General features: G+C 33.4%; 1 protein-coding gene across 1 annotated transcript in view; it reads left to right on the top strand.

The window, feature by feature from the left end:
• Positions 1 to 23,331, top strand: part of LOC120329256 (low-density lipoprotein receptor-related protein 2-like) — a 59,964-nt gene that overhangs the window by 5,278 nt on the left and 31,355 nt on the right. Inside the window, exons 8-54 of the mRNA XM_039395819.2 lie at positions 68 to 202; positions 512 to 628; positions 1,048 to 1,182; positions 1,470 to 1,639; positions 1,721 to 1,811; positions 1,943 to 2,075; positions 2,587 to 2,787; positions 3,248 to 3,447; positions 3,964 to 4,110; positions 4,569 to 4,772; positions 4,949 to 5,150; positions 5,561 to 5,686; positions 5,873 to 6,013; positions 6,514 to 6,640; positions 7,089 to 7,170; positions 7,343 to 7,452; positions 7,980 to 8,076; positions 8,155 to 8,278; positions 8,517 to 8,623; positions 8,997 to 9,116; positions 9,469 to 9,588; positions 9,805 to 9,939; positions 10,128 to 10,244; positions 10,938 to 11,081; positions 11,666 to 11,785; positions 11,861 to 11,983; positions 12,373 to 12,456; positions 12,891 to 13,006; positions 13,239 to 13,423; positions 13,612 to 13,840; positions 14,764 to 14,944; positions 15,336 to 15,478; positions 15,716 to 15,877; positions 16,406 to 16,539; positions 16,890 to 17,018; positions 17,413 to 17,587; positions 18,028 to 18,172; positions 18,562 to 18,731; positions 19,660 to 19,786; positions 20,193 to 20,402; positions 20,639 to 20,786; positions 20,862 to 21,036; positions 21,378 to 21,494; positions 21,588 to 21,704; positions 22,118 to 22,238; positions 22,424 to 22,581; positions 23,122 to 23,206. Coding sequence (XP_039251753.2) covers positions 68 to 202; positions 512 to 628; positions 1,048 to 1,182; positions 1,470 to 1,639; positions 1,721 to 1,811; positions 1,943 to 2,075; positions 2,587 to 2,787; positions 3,248 to 3,447; positions 3,964 to 4,110; positions 4,569 to 4,772; positions 4,949 to 5,150; positions 5,561 to 5,686; positions 5,873 to 6,013; positions 6,514 to 6,640; positions 7,089 to 7,170; positions 7,343 to 7,452; positions 7,980 to 8,076; positions 8,155 to 8,278; positions 8,517 to 8,623; positions 8,997 to 9,116; positions 9,469 to 9,588; positions 9,805 to 9,939; positions 10,128 to 10,244; positions 10,938 to 11,081; positions 11,666 to 11,785; positions 11,861 to 11,983; positions 12,373 to 12,456; positions 12,891 to 13,006; positions 13,239 to 13,423; positions 13,612 to 13,840; positions 14,764 to 14,944; positions 15,336 to 15,478; positions 15,716 to 15,877; positions 16,406 to 16,539; positions 16,890 to 17,018; positions 17,413 to 17,587; positions 18,028 to 18,172; positions 18,562 to 18,731; positions 19,660 to 19,786; positions 20,193 to 20,402; positions 20,639 to 20,786; positions 20,862 to 21,036; positions 21,378 to 21,494; positions 21,588 to 21,704; positions 22,118 to 22,238; positions 22,424 to 22,581; positions 23,122 to 23,206 — 6,639 coding nt within the window. The remainder of the gene's footprint in view (positions 1 to 67; positions 203 to 511; positions 629 to 1,047; positions 1,183 to 1,469; positions 1,640 to 1,720; positions 1,812 to 1,942; positions 2,076 to 2,586; positions 2,788 to 3,247; positions 3,448 to 3,963; positions 4,111 to 4,568; positions 4,773 to 4,948; positions 5,151 to 5,560; positions 5,687 to 5,872; positions 6,014 to 6,513; positions 6,641 to 7,088; positions 7,171 to 7,342; positions 7,453 to 7,979; positions 8,077 to 8,154; positions 8,279 to 8,516; positions 8,624 to 8,996; positions 9,117 to 9,468; positions 9,589 to 9,804; positions 9,940 to 10,127; positions 10,245 to 10,937; positions 11,082 to 11,665; positions 11,786 to 11,860; positions 11,984 to 12,372; positions 12,457 to 12,890; positions 13,007 to 13,238; positions 13,424 to 13,611; positions 13,841 to 14,763; positions 14,945 to 15,335; positions 15,479 to 15,715; positions 15,878 to 16,405; positions 16,540 to 16,889; positions 17,019 to 17,412; positions 17,588 to 18,027; positions 18,173 to 18,561; positions 18,732 to 19,659; positions 19,787 to 20,192; positions 20,403 to 20,638; positions 20,787 to 20,861; positions 21,037 to 21,377; positions 21,495 to 21,587; positions 21,705 to 22,117; positions 22,239 to 22,423; positions 22,582 to 23,121; positions 23,207 to 23,331) is intronic.

Here is a 23,331-nt window from a genome sequence, read left to right as displayed (position 1 = left end):
CGTGCAATTAAAGCAATCAATTTTTGATATTGATATGCGGTTTCAACAACTTTGTACATTATTTCAGATTACAATATAACGTGTGATCCAAATCAATGGAAATGTCCGAGTACAGGGGAATGTATTGAGGCTACGAAAGTTTGCGATGGCAATCCTGATTGTCCAAATGAAGACGATGAAGCCACAGACGAAAATCCTTGCAGTAAGCTGAAAACCACAAACCCAGTGGTATAATCCACAACAATATGTTCATCATTTTTAATAAAACAGTGAAGAAATTATTTTTAAAACTGATATTGTGGTTTATCGCATTAACGCCGTAAATTCATTGTATTGTATTTTTGTATTATTATTACTTACTTGAGTTACTATTAAGAATTGCTAAATACTCAAGAAAGTGTTCGAATATTATTTCCTGAATATTTCTCCATTTATGCCCCAGGGTTAGCAAAATGTTACTTACTGTTCAAGGCAGATATCATGTGTTGGAAATGTCTATTTATCCATACAGGTTCATCATTGTGTGGCGCATTGAGTTGTGACAATGAATGCCAGCCATCCCCAAGTGGAGGATTTTGTTATTGTCCATTTGGATATCAAGTTGATGTTGATGGATCAAGCTGTATTGGTAAGAACTGCTTTATGAATAATGTTGATATGGATTTAGGAATTTATTCAATATGGTAATATAATGAAATATTTTTTACTGAACTGCCACCTGAAAAAGAGGTACTTGTTTGTATTTCTTTGTTACAATATAGTTTAGTTTAGTAATGCCTGAAACCAGCCAATAATCGCTGCCTTGTCGGTAATTGACAATTTTGTTTAATTTGAAGTTATATACATGTATGACATCTCCGTATTACCAAAAGAGAGTATGTATCTTTGGGCATGTCTCCTATCATTCTGTAGTCTACCCATTTTTAACTGCGTGAAAAGATGTTGGTTCTAATGTTTGATTTTGTTCTAATAAAGACCAACTCGAAGAACATAAACATTGATTTCATAAAATGAGAAAATGGACATAAAAATATTCATTTTATCCAGATGTAAACGAGTGTTTATTGTTTGGATATTGCGAGCAATCTTGTTTCAATCTCGTTGGAACTTACAAATGTACTTGTGTTGATGGATATCAACTTGAAAATGGATTTTCAAAACATTGTAAAGCCCTGCCAGCAGGTAAGACAAACTAATGGGGTAACCAAATCACGTTCTCTCCTCAGTTGTAGACTTGTAGAACCTTAAGCATAGGCTATACCAGTCAGGCAATTCGTCTTTTACATGTAAATTGCGAAGTTCCTAAAATATATATCAAAATCCGTATTATATCAACTATGCCTAAGTACATCGTCCTACTGAGCGAAAACTGAATCCCCTAGATTATCAGATGAAATAGATTCGTTAAATTAGAATATTCATAAATTTATAGTGTTTGATTGAATTCCTGCTGTTTTGTTTACCTTCAGATGGAGCACCCAAGATTCTCTACTCGGTACGGGAACAAATTATGGCTTACAATCCCGAATCTATAAATGACGAAGAGGAAATTATCGTTTCTAATCCCTCATATGCAGTTGGAATTGATTACCATTACGAAAAGGGGAAGCTATTTTGGGCTGATCAAGCAGAAAATAAAGTATGTAAATCCATATGCACTTGCGTTTCATTCAATTTGACATATCATGTCACTAATAAAGAAATCATCAATTTGTTCCAGATTCGCTCTGCTAACATGGATGGTACCAATGTTCGTGACGTAATCAACACAGGAATAAAAGATCCTGAGCAAATAGCAGTGGATTGGATCGGTAAGGTTTTTCCGTGATATCTGTATTTTTTATTAATGTATAATACCTTATATTTCTTGGTATTGGCATTTTGTTTTGTCGTTACGTTTGACTAAATGCCGGTAAGACATTTTATCAATTCAATTTTGTAGCCAACAACATTTACATCGTCGAAACATCGGTAGAAAGAATTGAAGTCTGTGATTTTGAAGGAAAACATAGAACTGGTGTAATTACAACCGGACTTAAGAGTCCTCGGGGATTGGCACTGGATCCAACTGTTGGGTATGTTGGATGATGTTGTCAATAAACATTACAGTGGTATATTGCTTATTCTTGAGGATTGCGAATTTGACTGTTTTCCCCGCCAGTTAACTATACGATACTGTTATTCATGAACTTTTATCTTTATGCTTAATCGATAACTGGACACGATTTTACAACAACGACAAAAGATTTATATCACAAAATATGATTTTCAGGGTGAGCCCAATTTAAACCTGAACCTGTTGTGTGTTATTTGCCGTCTTAAAAGCAGTATTTTTCATATTGCAATTTACTACAGTTCCTGTATTCAAAATAATATAAGTTAGTTCTAATCTTCTATAGGACGATTTGATTTTGGATATTTTAATTAATGAATGAAGTATAAAATTTCAAAGATTTTTCAGGTGAATAAAATCATTTTGAGTTCAAAATTCGCTGATTCCTTTCGAAAAATTATTTCGAATGACACTGAATCAAGTGAGTCTGGCGATAATAATATACGATTATGTAACATGCTATAATTTTTTAGATACATGTTTTTCTCTGACTGGGATTATGCAAACCCTCGACTTGAGAGAGCACATATGGACGGAAGATCTCGTGTAACGTTAGTGGACAAACAAATACAATGGGCAAACGGAATCACAGTTGATTTTATTTTGCAAAGAGTGTACTGGGTTGATGGACATTTCGATTTTATAGATACAATAGATTACTACGGCAAAGACAGGTAAACTTGTAAATAGTGGGATAATGTTCCCAACCGTCCACTTATCTTGAACGTTTAGCATCTGGCTGAATTTCGTTGTCTTTGTCTAGTTCGCTTGTTTGAATTCTCACAGGGGCAAAAGACAAATCCATTGGAAAATCTTAAGATAATAGCGTACGTGGTGCAGTGTTTGAATCGTGGCGTAACGAGTTTACGCTTCCAAAATATTACGCTTGCAAATTGGGATTTAAGAAAGGATTTACATATTCATCCCGATTGATAGGAAAGCCGATAAGATGGGTGAATCGTATGGCGAACCACGGCCCCTAAGCTGGTTACGAGTCCATGTAGGCTTTTAGAACTAAATCCATTAATATTAAAATTTTTCCACAAAGCTCTTAAAATGTGAATTGTGTTTCACCCATTCTTTACCTAATTTTATTCAAATTTATATTTTAAAAATAACATTTTCCGCTTGCAGACGCACAATAGTATCAGGACATAACAGTCCGCATCCATTCGATGTGACAATTTTTGAACGATTTTTATATTACACTGACTGGACAAAAATGGGCGTCGTAAAAGCTGATAAATTTACTGGAGAAGAGGTCGAAGTTGTTAGAGATGCAACAGTTAGACCTTTTGGGATAATTGCATATCACCCAGTGCGACAACCCAAAGGTAATATTATATTTAATATAGTATAGATATATATCATAGTATAATATCATCCATTAACTGTCAGTGCACCTACCAGATAAATGAATATTATACCAATTTTTTTTTTCAATGCTGCTTGCAGTATCACGTCAACAGCACGTTATTCATCGTAATTCTCTCTAGTTACAGTAGATTGTGGCATTTCAGTGGCCGTTCAGAAATTAGTTTTTTTGCATCTGCGTTAGTGCACATGTTTTACTTTTGATTGGTTGTTACCTGCCTTATTCGTAATGGTTCAATTTAAGTTTTGAGGGACTTTGTAAAGATAATCGAAGATAATTTTGGTCTCATGTGATTTTCTTATTCACTTTGACATTCAAATACACGGTATAGATGAAATATTATAGTGTTGTAACTTGTAAGACACAATCGTACCTGGTTCCCAAAAACAGAAAACTAAAAAAATAATTAAGCTGCTAGTAAATTCAAAAATTTTCAAACATCTGAAAATAATTTTTCTTTATTCGTTTATTTTAGTACCCAACCCCTGTGCAAATAACAATGGAGGATGCGACCATCTTTGTGTTTTAACTCATAACACTGATAGTCTCGGATATCGATGCTTATGTGATTTTGGATACGGCTTCGCATCTTCTTCGGGACCGGTCACCCAAAAATGCAACAGTGAGTAGAACTTTTATCATTTCGTCCAGTCGACTAAGACTAGTTTGCAAAACTGTTGCATTTGCTTTATCAACTTGAATTCCTAATCGTAGTGGTATTTCAAGCATCTCCTCAAACCTATAATTGAAAAAGAAGAATCGTAATTTTTCGTTTCGAGTCTACCAACCTGTTACAACTTTGTTACTATTTTACTCGTAATAGCTGATACATTTTCTAACGGACTCATTCTTGAACACCAACTTGCTCTAACGACAAATCCCAGTAGATTTAATTGTACTTATTATATATTTCACAAAATTATTGAATGACATTGAATAAATGTTAGTTCGTATATTGCTTTATGCTAACTTCGAATGCGGAGAACGAACTAGAATCAAATTCGTGTAGAGTAGTATAGTTAGAGAACAAGCACATTCAGTTATGTATATGATTCAACATTTTATTTTATTTATTTAAAGAAATCGATTCATTTATTGCAATGGCGGCATATTCATCCGTCCGAGGAATTGCTGGAAATTTCCAATCTGATGAAGCTATGGTTCCAATCGCAACCGAACCGAATGAAGCATTTCTCTCTGTTACTACGGACGCACAAGAAGGATATGTTTATTATACTGAAGCATACAGATTCCTCGTTTACAGAAAGCTTATAAACAATACAGGTTTATCCTTTTAATATTCTATAGCTAAACTGTATAAAAACTGTTTTTGTACAATCATGTAATTCTAAATTAGATAAAAGTTATTGCTATTGTCTCGTACAATTATTGTCGCCGTACTTATTGTATTAATGAACACATCGACATTTAACAATTTTCCAATTGTGTGGTATTTCCAGGACCACCCGAGGAACTTGTAAATAACAACCTTGGAACAGTGCGATCACTTGCATATGATTGGACTGCAAAGAATCTTTATATGCTCGATGTCTCATATAACTACATTAGAGTGTTCAGCGTGAGAGACAAAACTTCTCGACAGAATATTGTCACAACCGGACTTTCTCGACCAACCAGTATCGCGATATCTCCTAACTATGGGTTAGTTTATTCACAACATTCCAATGTTGTTATATATTTAGACCCATCAATCAGGTCACCGGTTAATTTACTATATGAACCAGCCATTTTATCCCAAATGGAGCTACAAATTCAGAATTAAGAAAAAAAGTTGCAACTTAAAAAACGAGGATAAACAAGAAATTCGAGACCAGTGAACTTTTATAGAACGAATTACAAATAATTTTTTAAGCAAATGCCTTAATTAATTCAAAAAGTTTTAGTTGAAATAAATATGAAACTTTATAAATTCGTTCCGTTAACTATATGTACACCAAAACTAATTTCAAAAACGACTTTTAATCGAATTGGATTGTTTTAGACACTTTGTTATCATTGTTATCTCCCTACTTCCAATCTTTATCTAACACGTTTTACTTTTATTTCTGTAGCTATCTTTTCTGGGCGGATGTAAATCGCCCTGCAAAAATTATGCGAGCTTGGATGGACGGCACAAACGCTGAAACTCTGGTTGATACATTGCTTGGTAACGTGGTTGCCATTTGTGCTGACTATAGGTAAATTTTTATTAAACTTAATTATTAAGACTTAATGTAGACCCGTGACTTATACTGGAATGAAAGCACTAAAAAAATGCTGATTTGAAAATACTTCCTATATTTTGCAAATATTTCTGCGTAACCATTTTTTTCAGGCGGTCGAATACCAATTTTCACTGCCTTAAATTTGTTTTAAATTTCTAGATATTTCCGTCTCTACTGGATAGATAGCGAGTTGGAAAGAATCGAGTCCATATCTTTCAGCGGTTATAGTAGACGCCAAGTTCCGACAAGCACTCCAATGTTCTCCCCCATGTCCATTGCAGTCATGGGATATTCTTATGTGTAAGTTTGTTTGAATCAAGTTCGTAATATTCTGTGGAAACAACATGATACATCTGAAGTGTATTTTGTTTTGTTCTTCCTTATTGCCTTCTACCATTGGGTAAAATTTAGAGTTTTAGTGGACGCGAATGGAATTCATCAGTGATTGAAATTTTAACGGAATAAAACAGGACGATCACATGATGTTTGCGATAGTTATAATAAGTTGCCTACACCCTTCTATAGGGGACTGAACACGCTCTTGATCCTCCCATTTTTGAGGTGTGACACCCCATGTCAATTATTAACGTAAATAAAAATGTATTTGAATATCCATGAAGTGGCTTATATGCCAGAGCAGATGCTCAGTCAAATACATAAAACACCGTCCGCTCCGCTCTGAAAAAAATGAAATGCTGCATGTGGACCATACTGGCACACGAATTGGTATTGTGAATCGCACATCTCCACACATTTGTATAATGTTTCGTCGATGATATCAATATCGTATTTATGTTTAGATACTGGTCCGATTCAAGGACACGTGCATTATACCAATCACATAAAACAACTGCAGGAGATGCTTATAAACTCCTTGATAACGTGGACTCTATTTTTGCGCTTTCAACATATGACAAAAAGACACAGGTATGTATATATACATGATATTCCCAAATTGTTGACGACTTTTATAGACGTCTATATTTCGAACAAAACATTTGACCAAATGTGGGTATCTTCTAATTGGAATATGGTTACTAAATAATTCACATTTTAGTCTATACAGTATTTAAATGAAAGGCCTCTTTTATTGATAAGATACTGCAAGTATGCGACAGGCTATTTTGTGTCTTGCGTCTGCACTTTGTGAATAATCAAATTTCATTATTCATTTCCATAATTTTATCACATAATTTACAATTCTAACAAACCATTTGTATTTGGAACCCGCCAATTCATTGGGACGATAGTATATAGTATTGAATTCGAGGCAATGATGCAATGATTTTGTTTTTATAATACTATTTTATCAAATAACCGCAAACCTAATTAGAAAAACATTCTTTATATTTGAAAAACGACATCTTTTGTTTAGGACCAATACAGCAATAATCAATGTTCAAGAGATAATCTTCCAAACGGAGGATGTGAGAAGTTTTGCTTTCCTGCACCTTCAGGTAAGGACTTTTATTTCAATAGTGCATGTATGATTTATGCGGCCGCAATTCGTATATGTTAATTTCCTTGTTCTCATTCCTGATGCACAAAAGCGATTTTCTCGCAAATGCTGTACCTGAATTGGCCGCACACGTATCCTAGTGTTGAATTTCAAGATGTTTTATTTACCAGGTTCAAGAACATGTGGATGTCCACTCGGATTCAAAATTATGAGCGATGGGAAGAGTTGTGAGGAAGATCCAGATCAACCGCCACCGGCTCAATGTCCATCACCTTATCAGGTACTTGAACTTTAATATTCATTCTTACATACGGATATTATAAGGAATAAAAAAGTTTATTTTACTAGCAATAATTTTGATTTATACATAATGGGTTGAGTATTGTATGGCTCTTTTCATTAGCATCAAGATATTGAAGAAACATCATGTTTGTTTGTTATTTTTTTAAAAGACACAAATATAAAGTATTAACTGGCACGGTATCTAGATTTATAAAAGAAATACAATTAATTGAAACTACAGCATACAGCTTTTATTAGGCGACGATTTTCTTGCTTTAAGTGAGCATACTGTGTATTTGTCCTTATAAAAGCCCGTAACTTCAATCTCTTCAATCAAATCGTCAAAAGTTGGATTGGAAATTCAAAACTATTTCCCAACAAAAATAGCAATCTGATAATGATTTTCACAAAACCAATTTTGAGCCCAAAACTAGACAATCTCTGCGGTCTTCAATGAATCTCATCCCGGAGAGATATTTGTACTGAACTAGTAAAACTCTTTTTTTTAATGTACTACATTTTTAGTTTCCCTGTGATAATGGTCGTTGTATATCAAAACAATATATTTGTGATGGTTTGGATACTTGTGGGGATGGCACAGACGAAAAAGACTGTGGGGAAGGTAACAGATATTTTTAATCCTAAAATTAGTCGTGATATAACATCCAAATCTTACATTATATTTTTAACAAAATTTAAGGGATTACCTGCGGACCTTATGCGTTCACTTGTGCAAACAAAAAATGTGTTTTCATGGCTTACAAATGTGACGGAGATGATGATTGTCAAGATGGGAGCGATGAAGTGGATTGCCCAACACAAGGGTAAGCAATATATCGTTGAAAATCAGCCAAAAACATTTTTGTTGTAGCATATATTTGACGTTTGCTTCTTTTTCGAAATTCCAAGACCTACTGGGCTATATGTGTGAACATTGTTTGACTTGACGTCACAGTTATAAATAACAACGCAATTGTGCTAAATTGTGCATAGATCAAATATATTCTTGGTGATGTTGTGTTTCATTTGCATAAATTTTTGATCGAATCATCAAATTTACAGGCCTTGCACAGATGACAAATTTCAATGTGACAATGGAAATTGCATTCCAACTAATTGGATTTGTGATACGCAGAATGATTGTGGAGATGGAAGTGATGAAGTTGACTGTAAGTAAAATTAGCTTTGCTATGACAAAACTTTTAAGCTTTTATTTGAAAGACTTTGCGGTAAACAAATAATATTGTCGATAATTGCGGATGACAATTTCTTTTTATTCAATTCGTGCAATATTATCTCAAATGATGTCCAAATAATTCATATTGAACTAAACTCATTAATAAATGTTGTTCAAACTTTTTGGGAATATAAAGACTGTTTATTAGAAAAATCTTACTGCGTAATAAATTACTACAAAAAATTTGATATTTTGTTAAGATCAAAATTGAAAAATAGAACGTTATTCTCATATGCTCAGATTTATTAAAAATGTAAAATTCACGGCATATTATAATGAACCAGCATAATTTTTATATATCAAAGGTCACGATGCAACATGCGGTCCCAGTCAATACACATGTCCTGGACATAGATGTATTTCAATAACCTTTTTATGTAATGGAAACCAGGATTGCAGCGATGGTTCAGACGAAGAGGATTGTCGTGAGTGAACAAAATCTAAATTTTAAAAGCTTTATATCAGCAGTTGTTAAGGAAAATTGTAAATTTTGGATATATTTTAACATAATTTAGGTGAAAATAGAAAATAAAGTACTTGGCACGTTTATCACAAATAAAATATTTAATACATTTTTATTTTTGCATTTTATATTATAACTGTTATCGCGTTCTTATTACAAAAGTTCGGTTCACCCATCTCACCAAAAATCCCAATTCTACGATAGAAGATATCGGTGAACAAAATATAAACGAAATTATATAAAATATCACAATTTGGTTATCATGCATCCATCTGCGTTATTCATCAATTTAACTCAAGAATTGTTTTTCTCAGCACCGATTGATTGTCCTAGTAACAATTTTCAGTGTAAGGATGGTAAACAATGCCTTTCACAATATTTTCGATGTGATGGACTTGAAGATTGTGATGATGGATCAGATGAACAGGATTGTCGTACGTATAATAAACCAGTTTGATTTCGAATTCAAATAACTTTTAAGATTTATCTAGGCATCATAAAACTTTACATTTCGTGGAAAAATTTTCAATAAAGTTGAACAATTTAGAAATTAAACTCCACCAATTCATCTTTTGCTAAATCTCCAATATCGGATGCTACTTTTCCTTCAGCTTCTTCATAAATATTCTATCACTATTATGTTTTTACAGCAACGGCTTTGCCTGGACAATGCCTCCATACTGAAGAATTCCAATGCCAAACAAGTGGCGATTGTATACCTATTAATTGGTATTGTGATGGTCGACCAGATTGCCACGACGAATCGGATGAACCACCTTCATGCCGTAAGAAACTTTTCAATATATACTCACGAATTGATTTTTTTCCTTACTGAAGATTCTTTCATTTTACTTTCCATATCAAAGTTTGGGACCATTTTACAATCATTACATGTAACAATTACTACTTTTTGTCGCACTGTTTTTTTCACGGCAATTCCCACCCCTCCCTAATGTTATTGTCTTGATTTCAGCCCCAAGAACTTGTACACCAGGCGAATTTGAATGTGATTTCAAAAGATGTATTCCTTCGAGATGGATTTGTGATGGATATGATGACTGCGCTGATACAACCGACGAGCAAGGATGTCGTGAGTTTGTCTTCACTCTTTCCAGATGAATTACTTACCAGATAGAATTCGTTTTAAGACATATATATATATATATATATATATATATCTATTTTAATAATAATCCTATAGTTCGTAACTGACTTTAATAATAAGTTATCATTTAACTGTGACTAGTCAACATCAAGCTTAAACGTTCATCAATAACAAACAAAAAATTCCATTTAGGCAATTATCATACTTGGTTTCAATTGTCTCACTAATTCAAGACCTAATCACATTCTTAAGCATCGTTTCAACACATTTTACAAAATAATATATAAAATCACATTAAGACAAGATCGTTTTTATAGGCATATCAAAGTATATAAGAAATTACACTGCTATCCAAGTTTATTTTTGAAAAAAAAAAAAATATATTTAACTAGCAATTGCAATTGAGCAGAAGACTCCAAATTGATTTCATCTTGATAATTAAAAAAAAAATCTTCAACGAAGTATCGTGAAATAGTAGATTTTTATCCAACCATTTATAATTTATTAATTTCATATAACAATTCAAAGACCCATTGTTTTTCGCTTCTATCTATAGACTACCTTGAAACGGGAATCAGATTATAATGGTCGAGCACTGAACTATGAGTAGTTATATATTTTTTAAAAATAATTCTCTTTTCATAGATATCAGTTATAACTAAAAAAAAATTGTTTCAGCTACACCTCCCCCAACACTCCCCCCACCGCCATGTCAAGATCACGAATGGGAGTGTCCTGGAACAACAACATGTATCAATGTGAACCAATTATGCGATGGATCAAACAACTGTCCTGGAGCAACCGACGAAGGAGAATTTTGTCGTAAGTTTTAAAGATGGCATAAGTAACACGAGGATTAACATTGCTGATATTGGCGGATAGATAAGATGGCACAAGGCTTATTAGGCAATATATCAATAAAAACATTAATATTCATACATATACAACCAACCATGAGATACACTGGCAATTTCAATTATATGTCGCTCCTGCATTTCAATTTCTTCAAACTCGACTTTATTTTCTACTCACGTGAAAGAAATTAAATTCGAGTAAATAAAAATTTACACATATATCTCGTGTATCGTATCTATCTATGCACACAACTCTATACTGATACGGTTTCGTGAAATCCTATCCATGACCATCTTAACGATGGCCAGGGCTGAATTTTTTCTTGCGCAATGTTTCGTGATGGTGGAAATTTGATGAGTGTACTTTTTCAAAGAAAAAATTTCTGAATGGAAAATCTCTGAGTAAAATTTCCCTAGCACAAAAAAACAACATTTTTTGTTTAATAAAACAGGCATATATTACTTTTTATTATTTTCAATTTTATTAACATATTTGTTTTTTTCGTTCATTATTTTTTAAAAAACTTGAAATTCGTGTTGATCATTTCATAGAATTTGATCTCTGTCAATCATACGGTTGCACCCAAGAATGCATCAACTTTCCAACTGGTCCTGCCTGCATCTGCTCTGGCCCAGGATACCAACTGTTAAATGACAGCAAGACTTGCGTTGGTAAGTTTCTTTGTTGAAATATTGATGTCACCATAAACAACACTGGAAATGTAATTTGCTATTTTATATTCTTAGATATTGACGAATGTGCTAACTACGGCTGCAGTCAAGATTGCGAAAACACAATAGGATCATTTATATGTAAATGTGCTCCAGGATATGCTCTGGACACTGATGGACACACATGCAAAGTAGCGAGTGAGTAGTCAACCATCCATCCATCCATACACCTTATCCTAAAAGTTTATCCAAAACGAAGTCACAAGCATTAGGTCTAGAGTAAATAGGAACCACCAAACATTGCGGAAACCTGTTTTATTTTGCGACTTCACTTTGCGAAATTTTCTTCTCTATTTTTTAAAATATACTCACGTAGTATTTTACAACTAATGCAATGGATTTTAAAAGTATTTTAAATACACCTACATTTCAGATGTATCAATATATAAAAATGCTAACTTTTTTTACGGAAATTGCATTTTTGGGAAATAACTTTAATTATAACGAGAGAATGACAAAAGTCTAATTTTGACACTTCTCGTATTCATGCAATTTCATTTTTATTTGTCAACATTTATTCGATTTAGGTGACGACAGGGTCATCATATTTGCTTCTGGAACCCGACTTTACAAATATAATATAGATACGAGATACTTCAATATAATTACATGTAAGTTCTACACCCGTAACGTCACATGTTCCTATATGATTATTATGTTTCAAATTCTTTCGCAGCAAATTAATTTTACTACATGGTATGTAAAATCAAAATATTTTTTGATTCGGCATGTTACAAATCGGTTGGCATTTGAAAGTCTTTGATCACTAAAACTTCTCTAGCGTATGAAAAATAATTAATTGAAGATTGCTTGATTGAAAAAGATTGCTTGGAGATTTGAAAACGTATTTAAAACCCTTCAATTTTTGTCGCAAACTAAACCTAGTCCTTTATCGATAATATGAATTTTATTTACATTCATTGCCATTGCTTCAAATTACCTATATATAAATATAAAATGCCTTCAATATCATTCAGTTTATTTGGATATGAAGTACTGATACTTCCACTGTACCTGACCGTCACGTTTGTTCAATTTATTTCAGACGCAAACAACTTTCTTGGAATTGATTACGATTGGGATACGCAGAAAATATTTTATTCTGACTCCAGAATCGGTTGGATGCAATCTGTTTTCTTCAATGGAACTAATAAACAAATTGTAAGTATTAGAGAAAGTCAAGAAAACATATTGAATCACATTTCATTCGATCAGCGAGAAGAATGTAGGTATAATTGAATCTAGAAAAAACACTGTTGGTATTCAATTTACAACTCAATATACCTGCCAAGTTGGTTTAAAAAGAAATTTATCAAAACGAAAAGGACCAAAAATAAAATCATCTGTTTTGGAAAGTTTTAACATCGACGATAATGATATCTTATTGTTTCAGCTTTTTAGCAGTGGTCAAGAATTAGCCGAGAATATCGCGATAGACTGGGTGGGTCGACACATTTACTGGTGCGACTCTGGGTTGAATTCAATAGAAGTTGCAAAACTTAACGGATCTCATAGAACTGTCCTTATTTCTGAAGATTTGGATCAACCAAGGGGTCTTGTTCTCGACCCAAGAGACTAGTGAGTTTGTTTTGTCTTTATTTGCAATGTGATATTTATAAGAATACTGAACAATTTGGTGATGAATTACTTTCTTGTGGCGTTTATCAATTGTTGCTTCAATTCCTACCAACTATACCTGCGAGCCATGTTTGGAAACAGCTATTTTTCAACTTTTTGTCAGTAGGGAATGTTTATTTCATTTTCAGTATACACTTGATGTTTTGGACTGATTGGGGTCAAAAACCAAGAATAGAATCTGCAACCATGGACGGTAAACTGAGGAAAGCAATTGTTACTGACAGACTTTACTGGCCGAACGGATTGACTATTGACTACCCAACTTTTACACTTTATTTCGCTGATGCTAAGCTTGATTTCATCGATGCATGTGATTATTATGGACAAAATAGACGTCAGATTATTGGAAGCTCTTTTGTGAGTAAATTTGATTTAAGTTTATGACTAAGGCAATTTACTAATCTAAACATCATTTAATTTTGTATCAATGTTGACAATTGATTTACTTTACTGTTAACGCAATATTGAGTTTGCAACATTGCGATGATTCCGCGAAAAGTTGTGCAGTTGAACGAGACAACCGATCGTAACATTTCAACAATGAAAATGACTTTTACCAAGTAAACATTTAATTCTGAAATTCCAAATTTTTATGAGATGTTATACAACTTCGATCTAAATAACGCTTTAGCCAAGCAATCACCCTGCATCCAAGTAACAGTACATATTAAATTAGTACACGTTGGGGGGCACTAACCATGTTCATCGCCACAGACTTCTAAGCCTCGAAAGTAACTGAACCAAGAGATCTTCAATAAACGCTTTTGAAAGCGCGATTCGTGATACACACGAATTTTACTGATTATACGGTACTCCCGGATTGTGTGTACCAGGTTAGGGTTAGGCCATAAATTTATTTCGATTATCCATATTTTAGTTTTATTACGAGTTCGGGGACTGTCTGTGTTAGCCGAGTGAATATACCCCCTGCCATAGGCTTCCGTCCCTTTACACAACTTGATGTAAAATAGGCGAACAAAATTAGTTACCTCCATATTGGTACACATACTTCTGGAACGCCGATTATACGATCTGCATCGTCAAGGGTGTGACGCAATAAAAGCATTCAACTTTATAGAAGATATTTGATAAAGTGTTGGAAACAGAATAGTGTTTTTATTGATTATGAAGAGAAAAAAAAGTCATCTCTGGACGCCCACACAATAGCTTGGGTTTGGAGCACGTTGGCGTAGGACTTAAACCTCATATATATAACAGACGACAACAACAATGTTAGTTCTACGCCATTTAAGTATAAACAATTTTATTTGTACATTCAGACGCTTCTTCATCCCCATGCCATAACGGTGTTCGAAGATTATGTTTACTGGACCGATCGACAAGCCGGCACAATCTCCAGATGTAATAAATTCGATGCCGAACGCGGAGAAGAAAATCTCTTATTAGGAGTGAGTCAACCCACCGATATTCATTCATTCCATCCCGTACGACAACCAAGAGGTAAGTTAATGTATGCTCGAGTAGTTTAATGGTCTCTGCGTCAAAAGTTAGACCAATATATCATGATAAGTTCAACAATGAGCAGCATTTGATACGATTTTAATTGTTGCTAATTGCATAACAATTTAAATAATAGGATTTGACACAGCCGCAAGTTTATATCAATATAATTATAAGAGAAACTACCCTACAGGGCAAAATCTAAACAATTTTCTGAACTTGTAACAACGCTTTTTACAATTTTTGGGTTTGTATTTCACCCGTCATCTTTTATTTGATTGAAACCAATAACGTTTCTTTGATCATTCCTATTTCTTGTAAGTATTAGCGGCAAAAGTATCAAATAATAACTTATTTTTTAACGTGAAATGTTGTTGTGTTATATTTCCAGGGAATAATCCATGCGATGATTGGGGAAACGAATGTTCTCATCTTTGTTTACTCAGTCAGAAGAGACCCCATTATTACTCATGTGCTTGTCCGGTGGGATATAAGCTGTCTACAGTAGATCTACATACATGTGAAAAATATGAAGTAAGCTTGACACATACACACACATAAATAGCGAAACTACAGAATGTTTTGATATTTTGTCTCAGTAAAGTGAGCAAAATTGCCGTCCGCTTGAATGTGCACCTTCTATATCTAGGACGTATGAGTTGACTTGATGCAGATCCCGATCTCAGTATTGAACGCAAATTAAATTCGATCATAGTATATGAGGCATTTATTAGTATATCTTCCACAAAATGAAGTTATTGTTCATTATAGGAAGAATTTGTTATCATCGCAACTCCTGGCAGAATCAGTGGAATTTCATCAGACCCAGAAGATCATAACACTAACTTCATGATACCTGTGATTAATATACAAAATGGAATGGATGTGGATTTTGATACGAAGACTGAATACGTCTATTGGGTTGAAAGTTCTGTGAGTTTACTTTTTGTATAGAAATATTTTTGTGTGGGTATGGTATCAAATAATGGCATTTTGTGTTGAAACAGAAAACTTCAGTTCTTTACTTCAATAGAGGTATTTACTGAATTTTAAAAACAAAAAGGATTTGATAAAATTATAGTATTTCCTAATTAGTGGCTAGTAGTGACACCAATTATTAATCTATCAAGTCTTCCTGTAAAGTGCGCCATCTGTTCCGTTGAAATTTTTACATAAATATATGAATATAGGAAAATTTTCAACGTTGTCATCTTTATCTATTCCACATATTAAAAAAAATGTACATTTTGCTAAACAGAAAAGCAGGTTCATTATAAACACCCGACATTTATTGATAACTAACTTTCTGGGTCGATCACAATGGACTTTGAATCCAGAGAAAGTTTTGAAAAATGTTGAAGTAATAAACATATAGTAGAAACTACTTCAGCAATATACAGAAGTGTTCTTCGATTCCGAATATCCAATTTATCGAATCTTTCTCTTACTCATCCATTTCAGAACCAAATTCACCGAATTAAACTCGATGGAAGCGGAAGAGAAATATTCGACCGTGGTTCTGTTTTAGGAAATCCAAGTGCACTTGCCATTGACTGGATGACGAGAAATTTGTATTACACCAATCCTATTGGAAAGTATGCGCTATAAACATATTTCTGTTTATCCTCAACATATTAAAGAGCATCATTACGTTTTGCAGAAATGCAAATGGGATATTTTAAAAATGTTAATTATGAGAAGACACAATAAATAAACTAGTTTATATAGAAATTCAAGGGTTACTGATAAGGTAAATTTTTTTGCAATATTTCGGGTAATCGAAATTACTATTTCCTATGAACTTATCCACTTTCATAGTAAGAACCGCATTTATATAAAACATAAGAAGTACAACTTGGAATAAATGTTTATTATGATAAAAACATAGACCTATTACAATTATTGTAGAAAATCTAGATTCAACTTTTGTGTTTCTCATGTAAAGGTCAATTGAAGTGATTCGCATGGACAAAGGCGACGAAGGACAAGTATATAGAACTACCATTGTCAGTCATATTGGCAACGAAACCGGAGTAGCCAATCCTAAAGGCATCGCAGTGGATCCTAGAAATGGGTAAATGTATTACGTTGCTCATATTTACAATCGTTTGCAGCTGGGATTCGAAATTTTTTGAACAGGTTCTCTAATGTATCCAACTACGAACAACAGGTTCCCTTATTTCAGAAAATGTATGTATGTCACTACGTAAGCAACAGTAGCCTACATTAACTTGGCACGCTCTATGAATAATTTGAATTATTTCATTATATACCTTTTGGAACGAAAAATAGTTGCGGTACATGCTGGAAAATCAAGAACTACAGACAATTTGCAAATAACATACCACAATGACAATTTGAAGATGAATGTTAACATAACTTTTGAAAAAAAACATATTTAATTCAATACTATTTTAATAGCTATAAACTTACATATTTATTTAAGCATTTCTTATTCATTTTCTCAGAATACTGTTTTGGACTGATCAAGGAGGAACTGGAGTACCACCAAAAATTTCAAGATGTGCCATGGATGGAAGCGATATAGCAAATATTATCACTACAAGACTTGATCTTGTCCAGCACATATCGGTTGATAGCCACACACAATATATTTATTGGGCAGAGCAACGTTACGGCGTAGTAAGTCATAACTAATCTTCATGTTATAGGTATGTAATTTCTCTAAATGAGTGAGTGAGATGTAAGTAACAACTTGGTTTTGAGAATAACAAGTATCTTTTGTGTTCAAAAGTTGTTTCGTTATTTCCAAGACATTCATTATTATTTTGTACCGTTATATCTGAATTTGACTGAATATGCACGGAAACATGGTCACACTATATTCAGCGCACTTGGGGATTGTATTTTCAGTTTTTTCACTATTTCGCGTTTTGGTGTGAGTCTGTTCTTTTACTTCTATTAAGTATGAATATATTCATTGTCTAATTGTCGAATGTCAACAGCCAATTGTGGAAATTTCAAGTCTAGACCTACATCAAAAATGAGATGTCACTTGCGTACATTACCCTATATATACATCATATTGAGTATTGCTGATCTTCATGCTCTCCTTTAATCAGATCGGCAGAGCATTGATAGACGGGACTGACAGATCAGATCTTATTGAAAGCTTGATTCAACCGATGGGAGTTTCAATATTTGGCGACTATATTTATTACAGCGATCTTACTCTTGAAGTGGTCGAACGTGCTAAGCTAACTGATCGTAAGACATTGTTTTCTTCATATTGTTCTCGGCCTATTACTACTAATATTGAGGCTCAATTTCCTCAGGTTTTTTATTTCACTATTACATGTTAAATATTTTTGTTCAAAATTAATGTTTTTATCGTCGAAAACAAAAAAAATGTTCATTTTACTTCTTGATAGCTGCCTTTTAGAAGTAACAAAAATTAACTTTACAGGAGCGAATTCATTTGGAAGTCTCGCCAAACTTAGAATTTAATGTTTTGCTTTATATTACAGCCCAGCTTTAGGATAATATATTTACCTTTTATAGTATTCACAATATATTACCTTTTTTTGTGATAAACCTACGTTTTCAGATTCATTTCTACATTTTTTGTATTCACCAAGGTTTCTTTTCATTTTCAGCTTCCAATTATGAAATATTACAAGATCATATATCGCAAATTACTGCTGTAAAAATGTACGGGAGATTGCCTAGTGGCACAATTGCTTGCAGCGCTAACAATGGTGGATGTGAACAAATCTGTCTTCCTGCTCATAATCTTCGTCGATGCGCTTGCAATACGGGAATGAAGGTAAATCATTTCCTTTTGTGTTCGTGTATAAGTCAAGCCTTCTACTAGAATCGTTATTCATATTTTCTTTGCATTAATTTGACCGCGTGTCTTGGATAGGGCTGGGCATTTCGAATCGAATATTCGAATCGAATCGAATAGTAAATTATTCGAATCGGTTCAGAGCTAAATTTCGAATCGCCGCCATCTTGTTTTTATCTTTCCGCTAATGGTCGAGGTGAATTCCCCAATTTTTTTCTCATTGGAGTCATATTTTTTCAACGAAATTCTAACATATAACTATTTTCTGTAGTGAGTTATTGATAAAACGTGTTTGTTATTCTGTGTGAACGCTCAGTAATCTATCTGGGTGATTTATTCTATGTCTTCAGTAATTCATTTGTTGAGAGGACCAATTACTATAATAAAGTCGCTTACAGTTATATATTTTCAAGTATTCGAGATTCGATTCGATTCGAAAAAAATTATTCGATTCGATTCTGAAATCACAAGGTATTCGAAAATGCCCAGCCCTAGTCTTGGATGTTTCTATTTTTGCGATGCATAGATGAGTTTCATGCCGAGTTTTATTTCGTTTACATAAATTTCTGAATTATTTCTCATGTCGATTTACGAAACTTAAAATAGTTAAAAGTTGTTTCGGATCACAGTTCAAAAATTTTAAGTCCGGACACTTAGGGCTGGTCCGTCAAATTTTACTTGGTACCATTTGCAATGAATTTCTTATTGGTAAGTGTCTGCGTCTTTTTATTGTACTTATGTGACTAGTCCAGAAACTAAACAAATCAAAAAATGTCGAGTTCTATTTGCCCGAAAAATAATATTATAGGGAGTAGACCTTTTAATACATAACTGTTTCCTCTTTATAAATCTTTGATTGAGTTTAACAATTTCATAATAAATTTCAAGCCTATACATATATTTTTAGCTCAATGAAGATGAAAAAACTTGTTCTGCGTACTCAGAATTTGCTGTTGTTTCACAAGAATCAGTTGTGAGAGGATTTGACCTGGGTGGTTCTCATGCTGATGCTCTTCCTCCTATTTCCACTCCATGTAAGTTGAAAGTTTTGAGAGTATTTTAGTCATGTGAGATTTTTTTATCAACTGTGAGGTTCGATATGTGTTTTGAATGTTTACCTAATTTCTAATGGCTTTCCCTACTCACTATATCTATTCCTAAAATAATAATTCTACAAATTTTCATCTTGGAAATTTGGTGACCGTTATATAAATACCTATTGTTTTAAAGGGTAATTCAATTATTGTGAATAATATAATTTTTGAAGAAGATTTCCCATTTTTTTTCTCAAATAACATTAAAATTTTTACAATATGTTTATAGCTTAGCTGTCGTCCGTCAAACAAACGAAACTAAATAAAACATACCAGTTATTCCGTTTACATTTTAAGTTTAAATTTTTGCATCGTGAACACATGTCTTACATATATAATTAATTAGATATGGATGCAACAAGTGTAAACGTAGCAATTGCAAAGCAAAGTATTATGTATGCGACCAACTACCCTGGTGGAAGTAACAACGGCGGAACAGGATATTTAAACACCGGTATATATGCAAGCAAAATTGATGGAAGTAGGTTCCATACAGCTGTTATGGGCGGAGTTGGAAACATCGGAATCACTGGTTTTGCTTTAGATTGGTTAACAAGTAAGTAGCGTGCTGATCTGTAATATGTTTCAACAATTTAATAAATTAAATCAATATTTGAATTTCGACTATAAATATTGTTACATGACAAAATTGTATTTTTTTTGATGTTTTTCTTAAAATTTTCGAAAAAAGAGGGAAAGTAAATGAAAAAATAAAATGTGATTTTTTATGTCAGTAAGTGAATAATGACGAAAATATTTCCAAGTTTCCGTATGTTTTCTTTTTTGTTTCAGATTATATCTACTTCACAAATGCATTTTCGTCCGAAACATTTGTTGAAGTGGCAATTTGGGTAGAAGGATCATATTCTCGAGAACGATTAGTTCTTCTCAAAACGCAGGATGACTTACCAAGAGCAATTGCAGTTAATCCAATTAAAAAGTATTTTTTTACTTGTTGCGATGATTTTTTATCATAGATTATTGGTGAATTGAAAATTGTAATTTTTGATTTTAGATATTTGTACTGGGCTGACAGTGGTCAAAATCCGAAAATAGAAAGAGCATTTTTGGATGCTTCAAACAGAACAACAATGACTAGTGCTGGAGTTGTGTTTCCACGAGGAATAACAATCGATTATCAGACCCATCAAGTTTACTGGGTAGACGACCACACATCGACTATTGAACGGGTGGGCAAACTGCAATATTTTCAATGTATGCGTCGATGGACTATCAGTTAACACTTTAGACATTTGGGGTTCGAATCCCATTGCCCCCACTTAACCAGGGTGTCATAAAATTGGTAGGCAATGACACGAGTTCCTTACTCATGACGTCATTCTCCCTTTGTCAAAAAAAAATAGAATCAATACGAGAGAATTTCTATCAGATAAAGTATATAATTCTTTGCAAATTGATCATGACAAAAGAAATTAATGGGGACGCAATCAACCTTCAGCAAATTTGTTTCACTATTTGATAATTTTTGGTTGTATTCATACTTTCATATACTTTATACTTTATATTATAGATGGAATGGGATGGTACAAACGTTGTCATTATAAGATCAGGAAGGAACATACCAAGCCCGTTTGGAATTGGTCTTTATAAAGATAAAATGTATTGGGTTGATAGAAGCTATAAAAAGGTAAAATAACATAAAAAAAGACAATTTTACCTTCAGAAAATGCGTGATTTCTTATTTGAAGGTAAAAAAAATAAAGCCTCTTAAAATTTTCAGATTTTCATGGCAAGCAGGGATCCAGCAAATCAAGACGATGCTGTTGTCGTGAGAGACCATCTTGAAAGTCTGCAGGATATTGCTATTTATACTGATGATGCTCAGCCGAATGACACTGTGAGCCTATTTACTTCCATATTTTTTATATTTCCTCTATACATTATTTACTGTATTGGAATCGCAAATTAAACATTCAAAGCTGGAGTCCTGGCAAGTCAATGTACTATTCGACTAGGATAATCTCTAGACGCCTTCGCTGCAGACATGAATATAATACGCGCGCACATGCTCGCGCAGCGATAACGAAATATCACGACATCCGTGCATAATGCGCATCTTGTTCCGGATTTGTTCCGACAGTGCGTAATATATGCGGGGAGATATGGTGAAAAATTAAACAAACATTTTTAAACCAAACGATTTCAATCTTTGAAATTTATACTAACTTATAATTCAATAGAGTCTGACATATAATCTGGCATCGTTAAATGTAAATAATACTGAAACGTTCCAAATATTTTTTCATTTAGTCAAACCCATGTATAGTAAACAAAGGAGGATGTGAGCAACTGTGCTTTGGAACACCAGATAATAACAAGAAATGTGCTTGCCATACAGGAGAGTTATCGACTGATGGTACATCTTGCCAAGGTAATTATTTGAATGTATTGACTAATCATGTTGATAATCATAAAAGTGCGAGCGTTATTGACTAACGGTCCGCTCTGATTGAATTTATTGATGACATGAATTCCAAACAACCACAAGCAGTACTACAGTATCTTTGCTGCATCGATACTAGACAAACCAGACACAAACGCTATATCTGTTTACAGAAAGTTCTCAATTTATTATTTACGGAGCGAGAGACAACATTTATTCATTCGGCGAAGATCCAGAGGACCACACTGCACCTTTCCATCCTGTGGCACAGAAAAGTGCTCCGGTGTCGTTGACTTACGATACAAATGACAAACGAGTTTATGTTGGTTCAGTGAGTATAGTTTTAAAATATTCAAATCGAGAAGTAATCGGTAAAAATTTAGATATGATTAAATTAGTGTCTTGTATACTACCTCACGCACTATCTCAGCATGGGATAAAGATGAACAACTACTCGAAGACGGGATTCATGGACACCCAAAACATGATAATTTTTAGGAGTACAAATCTCCCACAATAAATATGTTGTGATATAACGAGGGTGTGAATATAACTGCAATGACTGTATAACTAATCTGAACCATTAATATAGTGGTGGGTAACCCCAAAAAATGTTACTATTTTTTACAATCTCAATGTAAAAAATGGTAACATTATATTGGTCTACCCGGTATCTCCCAGAGTCCCAACTTTTTCTGATTTTTTTTCAAATATTTTATTACTGAGATTTAGTACACAAATTATATCCAGAAATTCAATAAATACTTTAAATTAGTAAACGCAATAATCCAATAGATAATTATTGTTACATATTACTGAAATCAACGACAATGAATTTTTAAAAATATCCTCAATTCGTTCTTTTCAACAGGGCGGAAAAATTAGCTACTTCGAATGGAACAGTCAATTTCCGTCAATGAAAGACATTCTAACAACTGAAATAAGAGCAGTAGAAGGTGAGATAATATCTTTAAAACTGATCTTATATGTATTAAAATAGTGATTCAGACATTCAACCTGATATTGATTATTCCTTCCTTTCTATTTTCGCGATAAGATACTCTGGATTCAATATTTATTT

This window comes from Styela clava, chromosome 12 (assembly GCF_964204865.1).
Source record: "Styela clava chromosome 12, kaStyClav1.hap1.2, whole genome shotgun sequence".
NCBI lineage: Eukaryota > Metazoa > Chordata > Ascidiacea > Stolidobranchia > Styelidae > Styela > Styela clava.
This window is presented reverse-complemented; position numbering and strand designations above follow the sequence as displayed.